At 38.5% G+C, this 21,823-nt stretch overlaps 2 protein-coding genes across 8 annotated transcripts in view; one reads left to right on the forward strand and one right to left on the reverse strand.

Annotated features, from left to right (window-relative positions):
• Window positions 1–3,083, reverse strand: part of ODR4 (odr-4 GPCR localization factor homolog) — a 55,256-nt gene extending 52,173 nt beyond the window's left edge. For 2 of the 5 annotated variants that reach the window (XM_072648377.1, XM_072648375.1), the window contains exons 1-2: window positions 2,942–3,065; window positions 1,011–1,112 (exon numbers count right to left, since the gene is read on the reverse strand). The gene's annotated coding sequence lies outside the window, so the exon portion shown is untranslated. Of the gene's footprint in view, window positions 1–1,010; window positions 1,113–2,941 lie in introns of all 5 variants that reach the window. The other 3 variants (XM_072648374.1, XM_072648376.1, XM_072648378.1) reach the window with 3 other exon arrangements.
• Window positions 3,062–21,823, forward strand: part of TPR (translocated promoter region, nuclear basket protein) — a 66,576-nt gene continuing 47,814 nt past the window's right edge. For 2 of the 3 annotated variants that reach the window (XM_072648368.1, XM_072648369.1), the window contains exons 1-15: window positions 3,080–3,404; window positions 3,846–4,154; window positions 7,608–7,712; window positions 11,165–11,238; window positions 11,955–12,051; window positions 12,775–12,878; window positions 15,084–15,248; window positions 15,650–15,742; window positions 16,524–16,604; window positions 16,695–16,782; window positions 18,064–18,204; window positions 18,754–18,845; window positions 19,069–19,266; window positions 20,042–20,149; window positions 20,978–21,204. In XM_072648368.1, the coding sequence (XP_072504469.1) occupies window positions 3,293–3,404; window positions 3,846–4,154; window positions 7,608–7,712; window positions 11,165–11,238; window positions 11,955–12,051; window positions 12,775–12,878; window positions 15,084–15,248; window positions 15,650–15,742; window positions 16,524–16,604; window positions 16,695–16,782; window positions 18,064–18,204; window positions 18,754–18,845; window positions 19,069–19,266; window positions 20,042–20,149; window positions 20,978–21,204 (1,994 nt within the window). In that variant the 5' untranslated portion in view covers window positions 3,080–3,292. Of the gene's footprint in view, window positions 3,405–3,845; window positions 4,155–7,607; window positions 7,713–11,164; window positions 11,239–11,954; window positions 12,052–12,774; window positions 12,879–15,083; window positions 15,249–15,649; window positions 15,743–16,523; window positions 16,605–16,694; window positions 16,783–18,063; window positions 18,205–18,753; window positions 18,846–19,068; window positions 19,267–20,041; window positions 20,150–20,977; window positions 21,205–21,823 lie in introns of all 3 variants that reach the window. The other variant, XM_072648370.1, reaches the window with a different exon arrangement.

Genomic DNA, 21,823 nt, shown 5'->3' on the forward strand with positions numbered 1-21,823 from the left:
CAAAAGTGAACTTGAAGTTCTAATTTTCTGCCTCTGTCAGTGAATCTTCCTCTATATTCGAATTATATAAGGCCTATTCAAGTTCATCTCCTCCCATCCTCTAAACCCTTTTGACTACCATGTCCTTTGAAATACTCAGACTATGCTCAAACTTCAATACATCCTCAAATTATTCAACCAAAACTCCTTCCACTCCTCAAGTTAACAGAAACCAGGTTTTCCTTAGAAACTTTCATGTCCAACTCTTCGCTGGAGGCACTGATGTCCATGACTTTTGTCTATCCACTCAGGTGAAAAATCTAGCATTATCTCTGACACTTTCCTCTCTCACTACTCTCAAATTCAATGTTACTAAATCCTACTGATTCCATTCCTTTCCCTCCAATTCATTTTTCTACTGTAGCCAGAACTGTTCTTACACACGTATCTGATCAAAATTCTTCTGAAAAAAATCCATTTGTTCAAAAATCTTCAGGGGCTCCCTAGTACTTATTAATTAAAATTTAAGTTCTTTAGGTTTCCACCATCTGTGTAGGGCATTACTTCACTCTCCTACAAGTAATCTATGCTACAATGAAAGTGGTCTACTTGTTTCCAAATTACAAGTCAACAAGCATTTATTGAAAGGTAAGTGCTGGGAATGTAAAGATATGCAAAAAAACAGTCCCTCCACAAGGAGCTGCCAGTCTACCCAGGGAGACAACATGTAAGCAACTGTACCAAAAACACAAATGAGGATAAATTGGAGATAATCAGAAGTAAGGCACTAGCATTAGAAGTGATCAGAAACAAATTCTTAGAGTGAAATTTTATCTGGGCCTTGAAAGGGGCCAGGAGACAGATGAGAGAAAAAAATTCAAGAATGGGGAGCAGTTGATGAAAATGTCAAGGTCAGAGAAAGATTGACCTATGTGCAAAAATCAGCAAGGAAACAAGTGTTACTGGATCCCAGAGGAGGGGAGGAAGGTGTAATAATATCAAGTACCCCCTATTCTTTTTTGCCTCCTTACCTTTGCTCAGGCTGCTTACTCCTTGAATATTTTTTCTCCTCCAGTTCCTCCAGAATTCCTACGTATTCTTTAAAATCCAATTCATGTCACCATTCATTCAGTCTGCAAACAAGCATTTATGAAGCTCCTAAGGGGTATTAGGCTGACTACCTAACTGAAGCTCTACAGAGCCATTGTGCTGACCTCGTTGTATGCTTGTGAAACCTGGTCAGTATGCCAGTCCCATTCCAGGAAACTGAATGTCTTAGGAAGATTCTGAAGATCACTCAGCAGGATAAGATACCAGACACTGAGGTCTGAGCTAAATTACCAAGCATTCAAGCTCTACTTCAGAGAGCTCAACTCAGATGCGCTGGCTGCGTTGTTTGGATGCAAAATGTACTTTTGCCAAAAAAGACTATTTTATGGAGAACTCAAAACAGGGCAAGCATTCACATGGTGGTCAGAAGAAGATACAAGGATACTCTCAAAGTCTCTCAAGAACTTTGGAATGGATTGGGTGACATGGGAGACATTGGCACAGGACCGCCAACATGGCATGTCCACATCAGAAAAGGTGCTGTGCTCCAGAAACAAAGCAGAATTAAAATAACTCAAAAGAAACACAGGATACACAAATCTGGAGAATGCACCCCAAATATTCATATGGACTATTTGTGCCTGACCTGTGGTTCCTATTGATCTGATCAGCCACAGTCAGACACACTGAAGCTTGACTCTAGCATAGTGATGTCATTTTAGTCCTCTTATGTGCCAGGCGCTGTGCTAGGTGAAGGGGATACAAAGAAAAGCAAAAAACAGTCCCTGCCCCAAGGAGTTCGCAATCTATTTAGAGAAACAACATGTAAACAAGAAGGTACAAAAAACCCAAAACATACAAAGGATAATGTGGAGAGCATTACTTCATGCCCCAAGTCAGAAATGACCTTTCCCTTCACATAACATTTCTTTAGGATGCATTCCAGCCAGTCAATAAATATTCATTAAGCATTTACTCCATCTGTACCAGGCACTGGGTCGAGTTCTGAGGATACACAGAAAAGTAAAAACCTCAAGGAGTTCACAATTCTAAAGTGAGAGATCACAGGGGAAAGTAGGTGCTACATACAAGGCATAAGTACAGGAATGATGGGTAGTAATAATCTCAGAAGGAACTGGAGGGGAGAGGGTGGAAGGAGGGTGGAAGATGTCAAGGAAAAGTCTCGTGCAATTGGTCTTGGAACCAGGGAACCTAAGAGGAAAAGGTGAGGAGGTAAAGCACTCCAGAAGAGGCAGCCACGTGCAAGGGCGTGGGGTACACAAAAAGTGACCCCCAAATCTTGGCAGAGTGTTACGCTTTAAGAAATCTGTGTTTTAGGAGCTTTTGTGTATGGATCTCATCCTCCTAAACTGTAAGCCTCCTGAAGGCAAGGCCCATTACCTCCTAACTAAAGTTTCCTCCAACCTTAGTTCGGGCCGGACATAGGCTGAACTGAATACGAACAGCACGTGCCCCCAGAACAACCAAAACCGCCTCGGACCTCGGGCAAATGACTTCATCTTCCGGGTCATTCATTTCACGGTCCAACATGGTTTGATACAACGGAGTGGGACCGAATGTTCCTCAAGGTTCCCCCTGGCTCCAAAGGCATTTTGATATGTCACAACCTCAGTATCCATCAATCACTTAATCCAAGCCAGGGCGCCAGAGCGCTCGCCCTCAAGGGTTCCACTGTTAGGCGGTGCGTCCAGCCGGGCCCAACCAAGGCCCCTTCACCCCCAGGGCCTCGCTTTCTTTATCTGCATAAAATAGGAGGCGGCCTAGACGTCCGCCCTCGCCCCCACTCCGCCCCGTGGCCGGAGCAGATGGCAGGCCCTCGCCCGACTCCGGGAGCCCCCCCTTCTCTCTCGAGCCCAGGTTCCCGCCTCAGCCCCACCACGGGCTGACTCACGTGCGAGAAGGCGGCGACGCGGGGGCGGCAGCTACCGCCTCAGCAGCCCCCAGCTTCCTTCGTGGCCGCCTGGGGTCGCGTGTACAGACGGAAGACCCCGCCCCCTGGCCTCCGGCCTCCAGCATCCTTTGCGAGAAGGGGGAGGGGAGAGCAGCGCAAGCGGATGACGCGCGTCGCCTGTGCCTTCTAACTGACTTAGGAAAACGGAGCCCCACCCTTCACCCCCAATCTTCCCTCCTGCCATAGGAAGGCGACCGCCCCCTGCCCCTCCCGTCCCCTTCCGGACCGCCATAGAGAGTGTGGCGGTAGGGGCACCAGCCCGCTCCGCCCCGCTCCGCCCCTCCGGTACTGATGCCCTCTAGTGGCTCTCAGTCTAGGAGCACCCGAAGACGACGACCCATGACGTCCCGAAGCCTCAGTGAAAAGGGCTCCCGGCTCCTTGGGGCGGGACGGGGGTTGACTAGTAAGTAGCACCGCCTCACTCAGCCCCGGCCCGCCTCACCGACCGTTTTCACACACTGGAGGGCGCGGGGATCTAGGAGGTAGTTGAGAAGAGAGAGGGAGGAAGGAGAAAGGGATTGAGTTTCAGGACCGTGCTGAAGTTGGAGGGGTAGTTGAGGTGAAGGAAGAGGAAGAGAAGTGGAAGGGAGAAGACTACTACATTTCCCGGCGTTCTGCGCGCATGCTGTGAAGGAAGCGGGGGGGGGGGGGGGGGGGGGAGGGAGGAAGGTTGCGCGCGCATCCAGGAATCTGAGCCGGCCTCTGGACTCGGTTTCCCAGGGTGCTCGAGAGAGTCGGTCGGAGCAGCAGCCACGCAGGAGAAGGGGGTGGGGTGGGGCGTGCGCGCGCATCCCCGGGGCGGGGAGTTGAGGATTCCTCTCCAGCCTGTCTCTTGGCTTCTTAGGGTCCCGCCGAACTAGCCTCAGGGAATCGGGTGCGCGCGTAAGCGCAGCACGGGAGGATTCGGCGCCGGCGCAGGCCCCGGCCCCGGCCCCGGCCGCCCTGTCCTTGCCCTCGGCCCCCTTCCCAGCTCCCCGGCCTGGAGATCTGGACATTGGCAACATGGCGGCGGTGCTGCAGCAGGTGCTGGAGCGTCAGGAGCTGACCAAACTGCCCAAGCCCGTCCAGGCCAAATTGGAGAAATTCCTGGCGGACCAGCAGAGTGAGATCGACTGCCTGAAGGGGCGGCACGAGAAGTTCAAGGTGGAGAGCGGTGAGTGGGCCCCCCCTTGGTGCGACCCCCGCTCGAGAAGCGCCTCCCCCCCCCCCTCCCCGGGCCTGGCGTGGGGAGCCGCCGGACTTAGCGTCCGGGAAAGGCCTTCTCCACCCGGGCCCGATGCGCGCATCCTCGCTCGGCGCCCAGCGTGGTTCGAGGACCCGCCCCCTCCCGGCCCGCGCCTCTGGGAGATGATTTCCTTGGCTGTTTACACTTGAAATCAGTCAAACTTAAGGCCCACGCGTGCATTTTACATGTGTGCAAAACTGCGGCCTGGCCCTCCGCCCTACAAAGCGCGCAGCAGAGCCCGGGTTTGAAGTCCTTTGACTCGTTTCGGTCTTACATCACACCTTACCGGGGATTGAGAGAATTCTCTGCTCAGTCAATAAAGCGTCTGTGGGCCAGACCATGAGGACGTCATACAAAGAAGGAACCGATCGGAACTGAGGTCCCACTTAGGGGAGACGCGTAAGACAGGTCTCAGTGCAGCTTTAAGCTCCGGAAGCGTAAAAATAAAGGACGCCTAGAAAACAGTATAAAGAGAATTAAGTACCAAGTGGTTTAGTAAAGAAGGATGCCAGCAGCTGGAGGAATCCAGAAAGGTTTCATGTAGAAAGTGACACTTGATTTGTGTCTGGGAAGAAGAAAGGGATTCTTTAAGTAATTCCAGGCATAGGAATGTCACCAGTGCCTGGGACAGAGAGTGTTGTGGCCTGAAGGCCTGAGGCTGAATGTCCCAGTGCGAGAAGCGGGAGTCAGATCCACTGAACCTGGAAGGAGAAATTGGGGATAGAATGTAGAGAGCTGTACAAGCTAAGCCAGAGCTTCCCTTCTGTTCTGGAGGCAGTCAAGGAGCTCTGGAGTAGGTTATGTAGGAGCGGGCTGTGGTCAGAATGTACTTAAGGAACATCATTTGGGCAGCAGGGGAGAGAGACTTCAGGCATGGAGACCAGTGAGGAAAGACATGAAGATCTGAAGTAAGGTAGTGGAGAGAAAGGTCAGATGTGAAAAATGTGGAGATAGAAATGGCAAGACTGCAGCTGATTGGATATGTAGTGAGAGGTTTGGGAGTCTGGGACGGTACCAAGATTACAAATGTGGGAGGACTGGAAAGATGGTTGTGTCTTCAATAGATCAGAGAATATTGGAAGAGTTCGAAGGGAAATACTGAGTTTGAGATGTCGATGGGAGACATCTAGTTTGAACTTTTCCTTAGGCATTTGGTGATCCTGCACTGAAATTCATGAGAGATCCTGGGGGTAGATTTGTAGTTCTGGAAGTGGTCATCAAGGGAGGGCAGAGAACAACCTTGGGTGATAGGTTTAGGGGAAGTGAAATGGATGATGAACCAAAAAAGGCCACAGACAGGGAGAAGTCAAACAGTTAAGAGGAGAACCAGAAGAGAACAGTGTCACAAAAACCCAAAGAGGAGAGAGTATCCAGGAAGAGAAGGGTGATCGACAGTGTGAAATGAAGCAGGTCAAAACGGAGGAGGACTCATCATCAGACTTGACAATGAAGGGACCATTCGCAATTTTGGAATAAGCAGTTTGACTTGAGTAATAAGGCCAGAACAGAAGCCAGATTACAAAGGGTTGAGGAATAAGAGAATTACTGATAACTTTTTCTGGGAGTTTGGCTGAGAAGGGGAGAGGAGATATAGGGCAGTGGGTTAAGGGATGGTAGGTTATTTTCAGGATGTGGGACACTTGGACGTGTCTAAAAGCAGTAGGGAAATTACCTCTAGATAGGTAGAAGCAGAAGATTATATTAAACAAGGTTGCTATCTCCTGGAGAAGACAGGATCCCTTCCTCCATGAAGGGATCATGTATGTAGAGATAGGGACTTTAGCAAGGAGAAGGGCCACGTCATTATCAGAGAGTGGGGGAAAGGAATCACGAATGTGATCCAGAGATTTTGAGATGAAGAGAGAGTTTACTTGGAATAGTGTAATGCAAAATGGCTTAGATCTAGAAAAATAGAATTAAAACCTTCCCTTGTTGGTTTGGATTAGCAATTCATCTAAACCAGAAGTGCTTAACCGTTTTTGTATTATGGTCCCCTTTCGTAATTTTTTTTAAATGATGAATTCAGTTAAAGATTAGTCAAAGTAAAGATGTGGAATTTTGTTTTTTCCCCCATCTAAATTCACAACCTACCCCCTGAAATCTGTTCACTCTGGCAGTCTGTAGACCCTAGGTTAAGAATCTGTGTCTTAAACCATTTTGCCACCTAGTTCTTGCATTCCCGTTTTGTAGGGTTGTACATAAAGGGGCTGTTTTTACTGGGTCAGTCTTTATAACCCATACTCATCCCTAGATTTCTTTTCGACTCATACTGCCTCTGCCCAGGTGAGGCCTTCATTACCTGTCCTCTGGAATATTGCAGTAGCTTCTTAATTCTCTCTCCCTTCAGTTCCCACCACCACCACTCCACAAGTATTTTTCTTCTCCAGTCTATCCACATAAATGCCAAATGTTCTTTAAACACAGCTATGTGTCACTTGCTCGCTAAACAAAAGCTCCAAGATTATGTCAGGGATCTTCAGTTTAGTGCCTTTCCCTATTACTGCAAGACACTCTCTTCTCCCTTGAAATACCTAGTTTCCTTCAACATTCAGGTTGAACACCATCTCTGCAAGAAACCTTTGATCCCTTAAAGTTGATCAGTGCTTCATTAATGAATCAGTTCAATATTCTTTAAATACTTACTTTGTGCAGAGCACTGTGCCAGCTGCTAGCTTGGACTTCAGATGACATAATATGCTTTCAAGCCTGTCTTTGAAGACTTTATTCTACAAAGTATATAAGCACCTACTGTGTGCCGATCTCCATTGGCATAGCTCTCAGGTTTCCAGAATCAACTCCACACCAAGATGAAGCATCAGTGGCTAATGCTATAATGCAGAGGTGTCAGACTACTGTTCTAAAGCAGATTAAAATGTAATTGAGAAATTTTTAACAAAAGTAAAACTAAACTATATCAATAATGTTATCTGTGGTTTTGTAAGTCAGTATGTGGGTCTCAAGGATTCATTTCTTCTTGAATTTGCTATGTAGTACACTTTTTAAAGTAGTACACTTTAAAGACATTAAAAGGACCTTTTAAAAGACTTAAAATGTAAATTATCTGGGGGTAGTTGAGAGAGTATTGGACTAGAAGTTTGACTTGAGTGTTCAGTTCCTGGCTGTGATGCCAGCCAGTTGTATAACATTGGGTAACTCCCTTAAATTCATTGGACCTCATTTCTTCATCTCTCAAGTGATGTAAGTCAACTAACTGCTCCCAGCTCTCTGATTTTATTCACATTTACTCAGATTCTCTACTCTCCATTAGTTTTGCCCCTTCAAAGACTCAGAAAATTAATTTACTGTTAAAATATGTTATATTTTTACATTTACATGAACAAAAACATAAACAAATTGTGACATTGCGATTTTTTCCCCCAGAACAACAGTACTTTGAGGTAGAGAAGCGGCTATCCCAATGTCAAGAGAGACTTGTAAATGAAAGCCGAGAATGCCAAACCTTGCGTCAAGAACTGGAAAAACTTAGTAAGTATTTTTAAGTGGCATGATTTTATGTGTAAGAAGATTTAGAGGTATGTTGAAGTCTTTTAACACTCCTGAGAATATGCATAAAAGTTTCTTAATTATGTATGTGTTATAGTCATTTACTTTTTAATCTAGTTTGTCTCTTCTAACTGATTTCCAGCCTATTTTGTTTATCTTTGGAAGGGAAAAACAACAAAAACAAAATAAAAATAGAAAAAGCTGAGTTACAAAATGTGCTGTTTTGGACCATACTGTATGTCAAATAGTGATACGTCAGGTGAACAAAAAAATTAGTGATCTTCTACGTGAAATCATGGTGAAAGTGAAAAGTAATGTATGAATTTTAAATCTTATTATCACAGAAAAAGCCATTTAATTCTTTGTATTGTGTTCCGTAATGAAAAACTATTGATTTTACTATGTACAGCTTTACTAATTAATAATTCTTTTTTGTCATGTTACAAGTATAAGTGCATGAAAGAATTGTCAGCTTTGTTCTTGACATTTACTTGTAAGATTAGAAAACTCATTTATTGTTATGATAAAAATCTGACTTCTTAATCGATTAATTTTTGAGGTTACACAAGAAACACCTGTTCACAAATCAAATGATTTGCCTCTGGAGGCTGTAGATTTTACATCATTAGAAGTTTTAAGGTAGAGACTAAATAACCAGCTATTGTAGTTCTAGTTGGGACTCACATTTTGGGTAAAGATTGAACTAGATGACCTCCAAGATCTCTTTTATGAGTATGACTAAAAACATTGAAATTATAGCAGCACACATAGTAAGCACATATTCAACAAGCAGTATAGTAGAAAAGGAAAAAATTTATGTAAGACATTGCCCCTTTGTTCGGGAAACTTAGAATCTTATAGAGCAGCACCAGTGAAGATTGATATAATATGTAGTGTTACAAGGTTGATGATTACAGAGTTACCAAGAGCCCTATATAGGGAGAAGGGTGTTATCAGCTTGTGGGATCAGGGAACACTTTATTTGAGAAATAGCCTTTAAAGAATGTCTATAGCATTGGGTAAAGAAGAGGTGGGAAGGAGGACCTTCTGGCTTTAAGGAGTCAGCAAAGGCACAGAGGCATGACAGTGAACTTTGTGGATGCTCAGAGTAACCGTATAAGCTTAGTTATATTTATTAAGTCTTAGGTAAAGTTCATCTTTCTAGTTTGTTGAATGATTTGTTTTTAGCCTCTAATTATGTAACCTAACATAATATATATCTGTCCCTGTGAAGTTTGTGTCTACAAAATTTACGCCTTCATCTGAGTCACTGATAACATATTCACCAGAATGGGGCCAAGGACAGGATGCTGTGGCACTCCATAGGAGATTTCTCTCTAAGTTGGCCTTGATCCATTAGTCCATTGACTAGTTTTGGGGACCAGTTTTGAATTCATCTAGTTTAGTCATCATTCAGTTTACATTTCTCCATTTTGTACACAAGGATACCCTGAAAGACTTAATCAAGTCTCTTTTTGAGATCTAGATGTTATGTGTATGGCAGTTTCCTTAATTACTAGTCTAATAATTCTGTCAAAAGAGAATTTGAGGCTAATATGGCATTACTCATTAATAAGCAATCCATCCTTCCTTCTCTCCCTTGAATATGTTACCATGCCTTCCCTGATACTTTCTGGAATTTTATCAGTTATCAAAATTAAGTTTTTGGGCTTATTTTAACTTTAAAACAAAATCAGTAAATGTTAAGTATTATCAAGGGTTATTGTGAGGGTCAAATGAGATACTATGTAAAGCACTTGAAAAGCTTAAAGAGCTCTAGAAATACTAGCTATTATTATTAAATAAACAAAAGGAATACAACAAATAACTTTCCAACAAAATGAATAAATGTTAAATATTATAGGAAGATGTTTACTACTTCAGAGGCCTATAATACCAGAACAGCAGTAAACTTAGGAAATAGGACCAGTGGACCCATTCTCATTAATCTTCCCAGACATTGGAGAAAAGAATTTCAAATGAAGTATTGTCAGATTCAGTTTATTTGCTTCTGTGTTATCTCTTCAACCCTGGAGGAGGACTACTGGGACACTAGAACTGTGTAGGAGATATGCCTACATGGTAACAATAAGGAAAATGGCAATGTATGTTAAAGACTATTCTTTAATTCTTCTTAGTATGGTAAATTAAGAGTGGACAAGATCATTGCTGTGTACTCTGGAGTTTTTGCCTCAAGTAATAAAAATAATAGCTTACATTTATACCATGTTTTATTATTACGTATTATAAACATAACTGTCTCATATGATCCTAACAAACACAATATGATTTTTGCCTGGCTGTCCAACCAGCACTCTCAAGATTAATCCCAACCACCTGCCTGAAATCATGCTTCTTTCATCTCTTTTTCCCTGCCAATACACAAGAACCCCCTTCCTTGCCCTCTTTCTGCTTAGAGTTTTGAGAATGATAATTAAATTAGCACTTCCATAGCCTCTGGAAAAGCGAATTTCTCTCTTTTTGTACTCATTATCTCAGTGAGGAAGAAACTTTATGTGCTTTTCTCTGCTATATGTGTAGTTTCATTCGAATGTAAGGTTCTTTGAAGACCAAGGATTGTTTTGGTTTTATGTTTGTCTCCAGTACTTTGTATAGTAATTGGCACCTACTAAATTGATTTTTTTTTTTATTCATTCATTCTCTTTGTATCAATATTACCTGCCCTCCCCAAAAGCCTCTAAGGTCCTTTCTAACATTTATTTATGGGCTAATCTCATTCATTATTTAATTTCATCACTACTTCGATAACTTTATGCCTGTTCTGCAGGCATGATTATAGCCCTTAAAAATAATAATAATCCATGAATTAAAAATTATTTCTCTTTTTTTCTGTGTCTATATTCTTAATTTTAAAATAGTTTTTACAGTCACTTTATGACAGGTTTCTTAATTTGTTTACAGATACAACCATTACAAACACTTCTGTATGTGGCATACATTTTGTTGAGTCAACAAGCACAGAATAGATACAAGATTAGTGCTGAAGTTAGGATAATCTGAGTTCAGGTGCTACATTTTACTACTAATTGGTCATGTTGACTAAACTTCCCCGTAGCCCAGCAACTTTCTTAAGGCTGTATAAGGTTTAGAGCAGGTGCCTGTCTACATTGGTATTGGGTGTTCTTCATTATAATTTTGCTTTGCTAATGAAATTGCTGGTCTGGTCCAAACTAACAAGTACATTTTGATTAGACAGGAGATGGCTCTATTTGAAAAATTAGGAAACTATTGAACCAATTTGTTTATATCTTCAGTCATGTCAGATCCTGTTGGGACTTCAGTTTCCTCAGCTGTAAAATGAAAGAATCAGATTCCATGTTCTGTAAGGTCCCTTCCAGATCTAAAGTTCTATGATCATTTCTGTACTTAAGTGATTGGATAAATATTTAGTTTTTAATAATCTTTATGTTCAGATGGACAGTGGAAGTCAGTGACTGAGAAGAATAAAGAACTGGAAACTGCTCAAGATCGACATGTTGCTATTCAGGTAAAATAATCATTGTTCATGTGCATGAAAAAGTTTTGCAAAATATTTGTGGTTCCCATTTCAATTTAGTAACTGTGTAAGTGTGGTTGCTACTGTTGTGTACTTTTTTTTGCTTCTTGGCTAAAACAGGTAAAAAATAAAACAATTAAGTTTATATTGACAACAAATTATTTCACAAGAGAAAATGTTTTCAGAAGGTTAGAGAAGCCAATAAAAATATTTCCATTGAATATAGTTGAAAAGAACCCTCTATTAGTTATAATAATGGATTTCTTGACCACCATAATGATAAAACCTTGTCACTTCCAAAAATAAAAATAAAACTCTTTGAAAAATTTTAATCCTAATTAATTTATGTATTCATTGGGCTCATTTTAAAAATAATTACTTTTAAAATAAGAAATTGTTAAGCAAGAAAGATCTAATGCTAACTGGAGCACAGAGCATAACTTCCCTAGATTTGTTTAAAATTCAGAATTCTTCCTTCAAATAAGCAGTATGAAAAAGTGAATTGTGTTGAAAAGAAAGATACCTATAGTTATGCTATAGCTGATTTAAACCAGACAATATTAAGTTGTATTTTGTATGTTGTAGACTTTAGCTTAACATTTCATATGCCTAATTCCTGTGGATTGATAAGTACAGTAATTTTACTTATCTAATTAATTTACTTAGGTTACATTATTTTTGCTTTACATTCTTATTTTAATTGATAGAGTCAGCTTACAAGAGCAAAAGAGGAATTGGAAGCTGAGAAAAGAGATTTGGTCAGAACCAGTGAGAGACGTTCACAAGAACTTGAATATTTAACTGGTATGAAGAATATGTTCTAAAATTTTGCATTTTATTAAGTAACTAAAATAAATTACTTTATAAGATTTAAAGAGAAAATCTTTATACTCCTTTCAGTTTTTTTCATTTAATATTTTAGACTGCAATAAGGATGTGAATATTGTATTATTTCTAGTCTTATAATGGGAGGGTTGCTTATATACTCTTTGAAAGATATTAATCTTATTAATTTATGTATTCATTGGGCTCATTTTAATAATAATTACTTTTAAAATGAGAGAAGTTATAAAACAAAATAGATGGATCTAATGCTGACTGGAGCCCAGAGCATAATTTTCCAAGGGGAACTGCTGGCTAGCCTCTTGTTAGAATCTTGCTAAGGGTATTTGAAAGAGGTGCAAACAATGGTAAAGAGTACGTTTGAATTTTCCTTTTTTTGTTGTTGTTCATTTCCTATTGTATTCCTAAATATTGGCGAATAGATGTATTATAGGTGGAGGTCAGATATATAGAACAATTAAGCATGGAATAATTGAATTGAAGAGCTAGATGCCTGTTCTGGCAAGCTAAGTGGCATATTTTTTATTTACTGCATTTCGATTTTATTGTATATTCAATATATTTATTGGTTGTCTATTACATGAAAGCTACAGTTTTAAGGGACATACAATTATGAGTAAGACATAGCAGTTTATACTCTGCAGCATTTTTAATAATTTTCATATCCTGTTCTGGCTTTTCTAGAGGATGTTAAACGCCTAAATGAAAAACTCAAGGAAAGCAACACATCAAAAGGAGAGCTACAGTTAAAACTAGATGAACTTCAAGCATCTGATGTTTCTGTTAAGGTACTTAGCATATACAAATTATGATTAGTGGTTAAAACTTTTGAAAAATAAATCTCATACAGTCAGTTGTACTTTTTTTTATTATTGTTGTCATAAAAGTTTTTAGTCTTTCTAGTCTTTAATATTAGAGATCCAGAGCTGCCACTTTTACTGTTGCATAGCTGGCAAGGACCTTAGTCATGATCTGTTAAATTTAATTTAGATTTTGTTTTTTATCTAAGATAAGCAAACAGATGGGGTAAATGGAATTTAAGACACTTTCCTGAATTCTCTCTTTGTTTATTGAGAAATTCATAACCGAGCTCTAGCTTTCTAGTTATCTTTTAACATAAAAACTTCCTCTCTCATAGTCCATTGTAAACTCTTCAGAGGTAGCCTTAAAGTGTAAATCTCACCAGTCTAGCTTAGAAATGTAATTTCCCTAAGTTTGTCTATGTATAACTTTTGTTTCTCTTTCCTTTGGTTAATGTGCCAGAATCTGTCTCCTTTATGAGAGTTCTAAAACCAGAATCATTGCTTTGTCTGTCTGCTGTAATTGAAAACAATATAAGCATAGTGAAAACTTTTATGAGATTCAATTTTTTTTGTTTCTGAAACTCTGGGGCTATGCTTATGCACAATGAAAACTGAGGTTTTGCCTCTTGAATCAATAGTGGAAGCAGGATTCCATGTTTCTGGTTAACACTGAAATGAGTAAAATGAAGTGAATCAATTAAACCATTATTCAGGAGCTATTTTTTGTCACGTACTGTGTTGTATGTTTATGATACAAATACGAAGAATGAAGCACTTCCTACCCTTAAGCAGCTTATCTTCTATTTGTGGAAATAAGTACATAAATAAGCTCATGCAGAGTAAATGTAAACAGTAGGTATATTGTGTTGGAGGGTACTAGTAGTCGGTTGTTGTCCTTCGTCTTCAAAGAGTTCCAAAATGACATCACCATTGTAAAGTGAAATTTGAAATTTCAGTGTGTCCAACTGTTACCTGATTGGACCAATACAAGCTCGGAATGCTCTACCACAGGTTGGGAACAGATAGTCCGTATGAATATTTGGGGTGGATAGCCCAAATTTGCTCATCCTGCATTCGTGCTATCTCAGTTCTGCTCTGCTCAAAGAACACAGCACCTTTTCTTATGTGGGCACGCCATGCTAAGCGATCCTGTGCCAGTGTCTCCCAGGTTGGACAGTCAGATCCAAAGTTCTTGAGAGAGACCTTGAGAGTGTTCTTGTATTGTTTCTTCTGGCCACCATGTGATAGCCTGCCCCGTGCAAGTTCTCATAAAATAGTTTTTTTTTGGCAAACGTACATTTTGCATTTGAACAGTATGGCCAGCCCATTGGAGTTGCACTTTCTGAAGCATAGTTTGAATACTTGGCAATTCAGCTCGAGCAAGGACTTAAGTGTCTGATACCTTATCCTGCCAGGTGATCCTCAGAATCTTCCTGAGACAATTCAAATGGAAGCAATTCAGTTTCCTGGCATGGCACTGGTAGACTGTCCACGTTTCACAAGCATATAGCAATGAGGTCAGCCCAACGGTTCTGTAGACCTTGAATTTGGTAGTTAGTCTAATACCTCTTCTGTCCCAAACCTTTCTTCAGAGCCTCCCAAACACTGAGCTCGCTCTGGCAATGCGTGCATCAACCTCATTGTCAGTGTGTGCATCTCGGGAAAGTACAAAACCAAGGTAAGTAGTTGAGAGAATAAGGAAAGGAAGAGAAGCAATTTCTGAGGCAAAGGCAATGAGAGTGTGCATTCCAGGCATGAGATATGGCTCTAGCAAAGACATGGAAATGAGAGATGGGATGCCTCTTATGAAGAACAGAGCGACTTATTTGTGTGGATTGTAAAATGTAGGAAGAAAAGAAATTTATAATGAGGTTGGAAAGATTGGTTTGAACCAAGGTGTATAGGACTTTAAAAGATAAAGTCTGTAAGAAAGACTTTGGCAGAAAATTGTAATTATAATCTGATCTGTGACATTTTAAAGTGTTCCTTTATGCCCATTATACACGTCCATTCAGTTAATTTTCAGTGAAGCAAAATTTTTATTCAAATTACAGCCCGCAAGAAGCTCCTGCGACTTGACGCAAGTGAAAATATAGCTGGTATTCTTTAGTTCTATACTAACTCTAGTTATGTCCCTTATAAAACTTTTTTTTTTGCGCTCTATAAAACTATTTCCTGTGATTTCCATAGTATCGAGAGAAACGATTGGAACAAGAAAAGGAATTACTACATAGTCAAAACACATGGCTGAATACAGAACTAAAAACCAAAACTGATGAACTCCTGGCTGTTGGTAGAGAAAAAGGAAATGAAATCCTGGAACTAAAATGTAATCTTGAAAACAAAAAAGAAGAGGTAAGTTAGTAGAATGAAATATTATTTTTATGTGGATGTGTGGTCAAATCTTTTCAATTTTAAAATTATGTGTGCAAATTACATGAGGTATTTGTTAAGTCTTAAAGCAAAAAACATTCTAATAGTGTAAGTATCAAAAATTGAGGATATTATTAGTATTCTTTTCATGAAATCAGAAACCAATTAAAGATTTCTTTTAAATTTCCCAACTGATTTTTTTCATAGTGTTACTCAGTATTTCATTTAAAAAATAGAAAGCTATCCGTGTTATAGTACTACTTTTCTTTGCAAACCTCTGTGTGTGAGAATACTTGATTTTTTTACTAGACATTATAATCATACAATTGAGGTAATTGAAATTTTGGGACACTCTCTTAACTTTACAAATTTGGTTCATGTAGGTTTCTAGGATGGAGGAGCAGGTGAATGGCTTGAAAACATCAAATGAACATCTACAGAAACATGTGGAAGAACTACTTACCAAATTGAAAGAGGTATATTAAGTTTAGCTACTACTTTGAGGATATGAAAGCATTCTTAGGTTCATAAGTTTAGAGCTGGAAGGTACTTTTTAATAATCATATGAGGCAGCTAATGGTGTAATTTTATGGTGCACTAGATCTGGAATGAGGAAGACCTGAGTTCAGATTTGACTTTAGACACTCATCTGTGACCCTGGAGAAGTCATTAACCTCTATCTGCCTTAGGTTCCTCATCTGTAAAATAAAGGTGATAAGAACACCTACTTCCCAGGTTCATTGTGAATATGAAGTGAAATCATATTTGTAGAACACTTACTAAACCTTAAAGTGATATATAAATGGTAGCTGCTATTATTAGTAAGCTCAGCCCTCTTATATATAATGTTTGATATTTGTAGCCTTATGTCTTGGAAAATTAGTTTATATATCAGCTTGTAATTTCTGAGATCAGGAATAGACAGTAGATACTATGTTGAAAGTAGAAAATATATGTTAATTTCAGTATCATGAACTTGCTTAATAGTTTTCCTGGAGAACAAAAAAAATGAGATCATTTTACTGAAGGTTTGATTATTATTTTAATGTGTTTTGGAACGTGATTATAATTTAATTTTAGGTAATCTTTGGTCAAAATAACATTTTCTTTCTCTGTCTCTCTCCCTCCCTCCCTCCCTCCCTCCCTCTCTTTCTCTTTTAAAAGAAAACCACCTCTAACTTTCACCATTTGAAAAAACTCAAAACCCATGGCATTAGTGAGATATTATGATTATTATGATTTTTGTTTACTCTCTAGGCCAAGGAGCAGCAGACTAATATGGAAGAAAAGTTCCACAATGAGCTAAATGCCCACATAAAGCTCTCTAACTTGTATAAGGTAAATGCAGTATCATAAATTTTAGCATCTTGGTCTTGTTTTTACTGTTGTTAATGTTATTTAACAACTTATAATTAAACATTATTTTAGAGTGCTGCTGATGACTCTGAGGCAAAAAGCAATGAGCTAACTAGAGCCGTGGATGAGCTTCACAAGCTTTTGAAAGAAGCTGGAGAAGGTAAGAAAGATTCTAAAAGGAGAGAAAAATAACTGGGGTAGAGATTCCTTTTCTATTGTGGAATATATGATTGATATAAATCAAAGATATTTTAGATAGTGCTCTAAATCTCAGTGATAAAGCTTAATTGAGGGGTATTAGAGCAGTATTCTAATTATAATAAAACTGGTTTCAGTCTTAGTTCTAATACTACTACTGTGTACTAGAATTTTGAAAAAAAAATGCTCTGTTGGTATAATTATTATAAGCACATCTGTATTACATAAATACATGTGTGTGAGGATAGATAGACACATACACAGGATGTTCCAAAATTCTTAATGCAGTTTTCAGCTATTAAAGCTTTAATCTGCCCTGAGATTTGGGGAAACTGTGTATTTTTCTATCACTGTCTTATACACATTTACTGTTAGCATCTTCTACTATATGTTGTTTCTAATATTTTTTGCCTTATTCTTATCTGTTTGTCAATTTTATAAAGTTAGGTTTTTCCTTAGGGCAGCTAGGTGGCACAGTGGGTAGAGTACCAGACCCTGAGTCAGGAAGACTCATCTCCCTGAGTTCAAATCTGGTCTCAGACACTTACTGTAGGACCCTGGGCAAATCACTTAACCCTGTTTGCCTAATTTCCTCTTCTATAAAATGAGCTGGAGAAGGGAATGGCAAACCACTTCCATGTATCTCTGCTAAGAAAACTTAAATGAGATCACAAAGACTTGAACGCAACTGAAGACTAAACAACAACAAAAATTTTTCCTGAACTCCAGCATGTTAAGCCTATGTAGATATATATAATGTTATAATATGATATTATGTAATATTATAATATTCTTTATTGTCATTTTCTAAACCTATAATAAGCTTTCTCACAGTGGCATCTAACTATAAACAAAACATTTCTTAATTGATTATGCATAATTCTTTAACCCATATCCTAGAAGAAATAGCCAGTATTTCAGATGAAGAATCAAAAATGAAGTGAAGTGATTAAATTACAGCCCCTTTCTATCTATTGGGGAGAAAGGGACATCAGGACACCAAGAGAAAACAGGGAGAGTAGGAATCTAAAGGCAGGAGTATTTCATATTGTTCAAATGAAACAGGCACTTTGAACAATAATAGAAGGAATGGTCATTTCTTCCTCTGAATCCAGCTTTCATTCTTAGAAAAGAACACTTTAGAGGAAAAAAATGGAGATTTATGCAGATTAAAATTCAGCACCTTCTAGATTTTTGTTTTACAGCATGAGAAGATTTCTTTAAAATTTTTCTTATATTTTAGCTAACAAAGCAATACAAGATCATTTAATAGAAGTGGAAGAATCAAAAGCCCAAATGGAAAAAGAAATGCTAGAGAAGATTGGCAAATTAGAGAGAGAACTAGAGAATGCTAATGATCTACTCTCAGCCACAAAACGGAAAGGTATGCATGATATTTTCATATAAATCTTTTTAGTGACTTGGAACACAGAAATTGTTCTTTGAGTGTATAGCAAGTAGTGTATTCGATTAATAGTATTTAAATATGAGCATTTTTCTTAAGAAGCTGTCAGGTAAATTATTTTACTTGACAATGAGCATTTTTTTTGACAATAAGTATTATCCCTATACTATTTTCACAGTATGATGGTACTAGTCTGAGGCCCAGAGGCCAAGTGATTTGCCTTTTAAAGTCAAATAGCTAGGGTGATAGAGGCAGGATTTGAACCTGGATCTCTAATAACTTCAAATCCAGTACATAGATGAAGGGAGGCCATGCCAGGCATTGTAAAGACAACATTTGAAGCATGATTCAGGAGGTAATCTTACTGGGCTAGAATGTTACATGAAAGGGCAAGTAGTGTAAAGTAAGATTGTAAAGGGACTTAAAAGGTAGATATCAGTCCTTTTACATGTGTTAAAAACTCAATAACTTTGGGGTTTTTTGAGCTTATACGGTAATGGAATATTGTTTATGTGTTTATTTGTGTAGGGGCCATATTATCTGAAGAGGAGCTTGCAGCTATGTCTCCTACTGCAGCAGCTGTAGCTAAAATAGTGAAGCCTGGAATGAAACTGACTGAGGTGACTTTTTTCATTTGAGCATTATAACACATTTTCATTTAAAATGTTGAGGATTCTAAGATATTACTTAGAAGAGACATGCTTAAAATAGAATGTTGATGGTTTTGTGAAATGACTGTCAATGTGGCAAAAAGTTCCTTTTAAATTTAGTTTATGGTCTGTGTTCTGACCTGCCCCTTTAATATTTGTACTTAGACTTGACATAGTACGTTTTCTCTTACAGCTGTACAATGCTTATGTAGAAACACAAGATCAGTTACTCTTAGAGAAACTAGAGAACAAGAGAATTAATAAATACCTAGATGAAATAGTAAAAGAAGTGGAAGCGAAAGCACCGATTCTGAAACGCCAGCGTGAGGAATACGAACGTGCCCAGAAAGCTGTAGCAAGTTTATCTGTTAAGCTTGAGCAAGCAATGAAGGTGAGTGTGCCCTTCTTAGAACCTCCAAACTAGGGAGCAAGTAAAGGTGAAACATGGTGCCTTGCCTTATTTTAAATTTTACAAAAGTTTAAAATTGATAGTAACAAGTAACTCAGTGGCATAAAGAATGTTCTGTTTGGATTCAGGACATAAGTTTAAATCCAGGTCTTCCATTTAATACTTTGGTGACTTTAGGAAAGTCACTTAACCTTTCTGGATCTCTTCTTCCTCATCTGTAAAGAGAGTGAGTTTATCATGCTCACTATCATTATGTTATATTATCATTATGTGTCTTTCAAGTGTCCTTTGTGTTATTGGTAGTTTTTTTCATCGGAAATTATAGTGTTGATATTTACATTACTGTAGGATCTCTATGAGGATATCAGTGTCTACTACTGTAATGCTTATAACTTTTTTCTATGCCATTATATGTTGTTTTATAACAATTCTATGTGGATATGTGACTAGGATAAGATGGTGAAATTTTCATTCAGAATGAGTAGACCCATCTTTCCTACTTGTTCTTTAATTTAAATCCAATTATAAATGACAACTAATAGTCACTTAATATTGTATATTAATTTTTTTCTCAGAAAGGTTAATTTAAGAAGGATTTCTTCTTTTTATACTTACCATGTGTTATTTAATATACTCTGTTGTAGTTCCTGAGTGCATTCTATGATAATGATAGTCTTAAACTTCTTAAAGCAAAATTTTTGTTTTACACCAGAAATACTGATTTTTACAAGCCTTAAGAACAATTTCTGGTTTATAGGAAATCCAGCGATTGCAAGAGGACACTGATAAAGCCAACAAACATTCATCTGTGCTTGAAAGGGATAACCAAAGAATGGAAATACAAGTGAAAGATCTTTCACAACAGGTTAGAAAATTTTTATTTAGCACTTGGGTCTTCTTCTAATTCTGCCTGTGGGGATAGTATCCTAAAAATAAAACTACCTACATAATAAGTAGTTCCTTTGGTTAATAAGTCTTTCATTAGAGGGAACTAGGATTGACCCACTTTATATCAAATGGCACCCAACAATGAATTAAATTCTAATAAAGCTAGTGTCTGCTATTTTTCTGTTACTAAGTTAATTTTATCTTATTGTATCATTCTACTGATATTGCTAAAGAGTCTCTTGAAAAAAAAATGTTTAAGTTTACAGTGGACAACTCTTTAGATAATAAATGCAACTTTACCTCAAAGTTGCTTGGACTTAATCAAAAATGTCTCTTACCTTGAAGGTGTCAACATCTAAAAGATAAGCTGGAAGACTTTTTTTAGATTGCTAAAGTGCTGCTACTGTTTATAGTAGCTAGCATTTAAATAATGCTTTAAAGTTTTGAGAAGCACTTTTCTTATGCTAACTTGTTTAATTCTCACTTCACTCCTGTGGAATAGGTAGTTACTTCCATTTTACAAATGAGGAAACTGAGGTGCCGAGACTTGCACACATGACTTGCCCTGTAGTCCACATGTAATAAGATTCTGAGGCAGCATTCAGATTTAGATCTTCCTACATTGGAAGTCTCATGCTCTGTCTACTGTGCTAGACTGTTGACCACCTTTTTTTTTCTACCCTGAAGTTTTTAAAATAACAAGTACATGAAAATCGTCTCTTAAAAATTTGCTTTCTGTTCTAAATATATTATTTTTGTCAGATCCAGATCAGCAGTATTTTCATAACATTGCATCCTCTCTTAGATTAGAGTTCTCTTGATGGAACTTGAAGAAGCAAGGGGTAATCATGTAATTCGTGATGAAGAAGTAAGTTCTGCTGACATCAGCAGTTCATCCGAAGTAATATCACAGCATCTAGTCTCCTACAGGAATATTGAAGAACTCCAGCAACAGAACCAACGCCTTCTAGTAGCACTTAGGGAGCTTGGGGAGACAAGAGAAAGAGAAGAACAAGAAACAACTTCTTCAAGGTAAAAGCTTAGAGTTTTTAGAATGATATATTTTTATATTTTTCTGTAATAAGATGGTCATCCTTTGATTTATGTGATGGCTTTTTTGTCTTGTTATAATATTTTATGTTAATCTTAGGAAAATGTAATTAAGAGAGTTTTATTATGTGTGGGAGACATTGTTTAAATCCTTTCGGGTTTTAAGCTTCTTTTTAAATTTCATTTCTAATTAAATTCTTTTGTGTCGATTACTGTCCCTCCTCTCTATCACCTCCTTGAGAAGGTTTTATAACCAAAACAAATAATCATTAAAGAGCTTGGATGCGCCACAGCAGGCCTGCACAACCTGTAGTCCACAGGTCACTTATGGCACACCAAAGGATTTCAGACAGCCTGTGAAAAATGTAGAGAAATATGTCCTTTGTGTGTAGAGGAGATCCTTTGGCAGTCTACAGGTTGTGCAGGCCTGCTCTCCAGGGTATATGAGATGAAGGTAAGTGGTGATGGAGAAGGTAGAGTTGGTTAATTGTTATGTAGCTTCTGTTTTTGCTGGTAAGGAGGACGATCTTTGAGCTGATGAATACAGAATAATATGCTTAATTAGGGAACTGATACGCAAGATAAACAAGGAAAAAGCAAA

Source organism: Notamacropus eugenii, chromosome 2 (assembly GCF_028372415.1).
Source record: "Notamacropus eugenii isolate mMacEug1 chromosome 2, mMacEug1.pri_v2, whole genome shotgun sequence".
In the NCBI taxonomy this organism is placed as follows: domain Eukaryota; kingdom Metazoa; phylum Chordata; class Mammalia; order Diprotodontia; family Macropodidae; genus Notamacropus; species Notamacropus eugenii.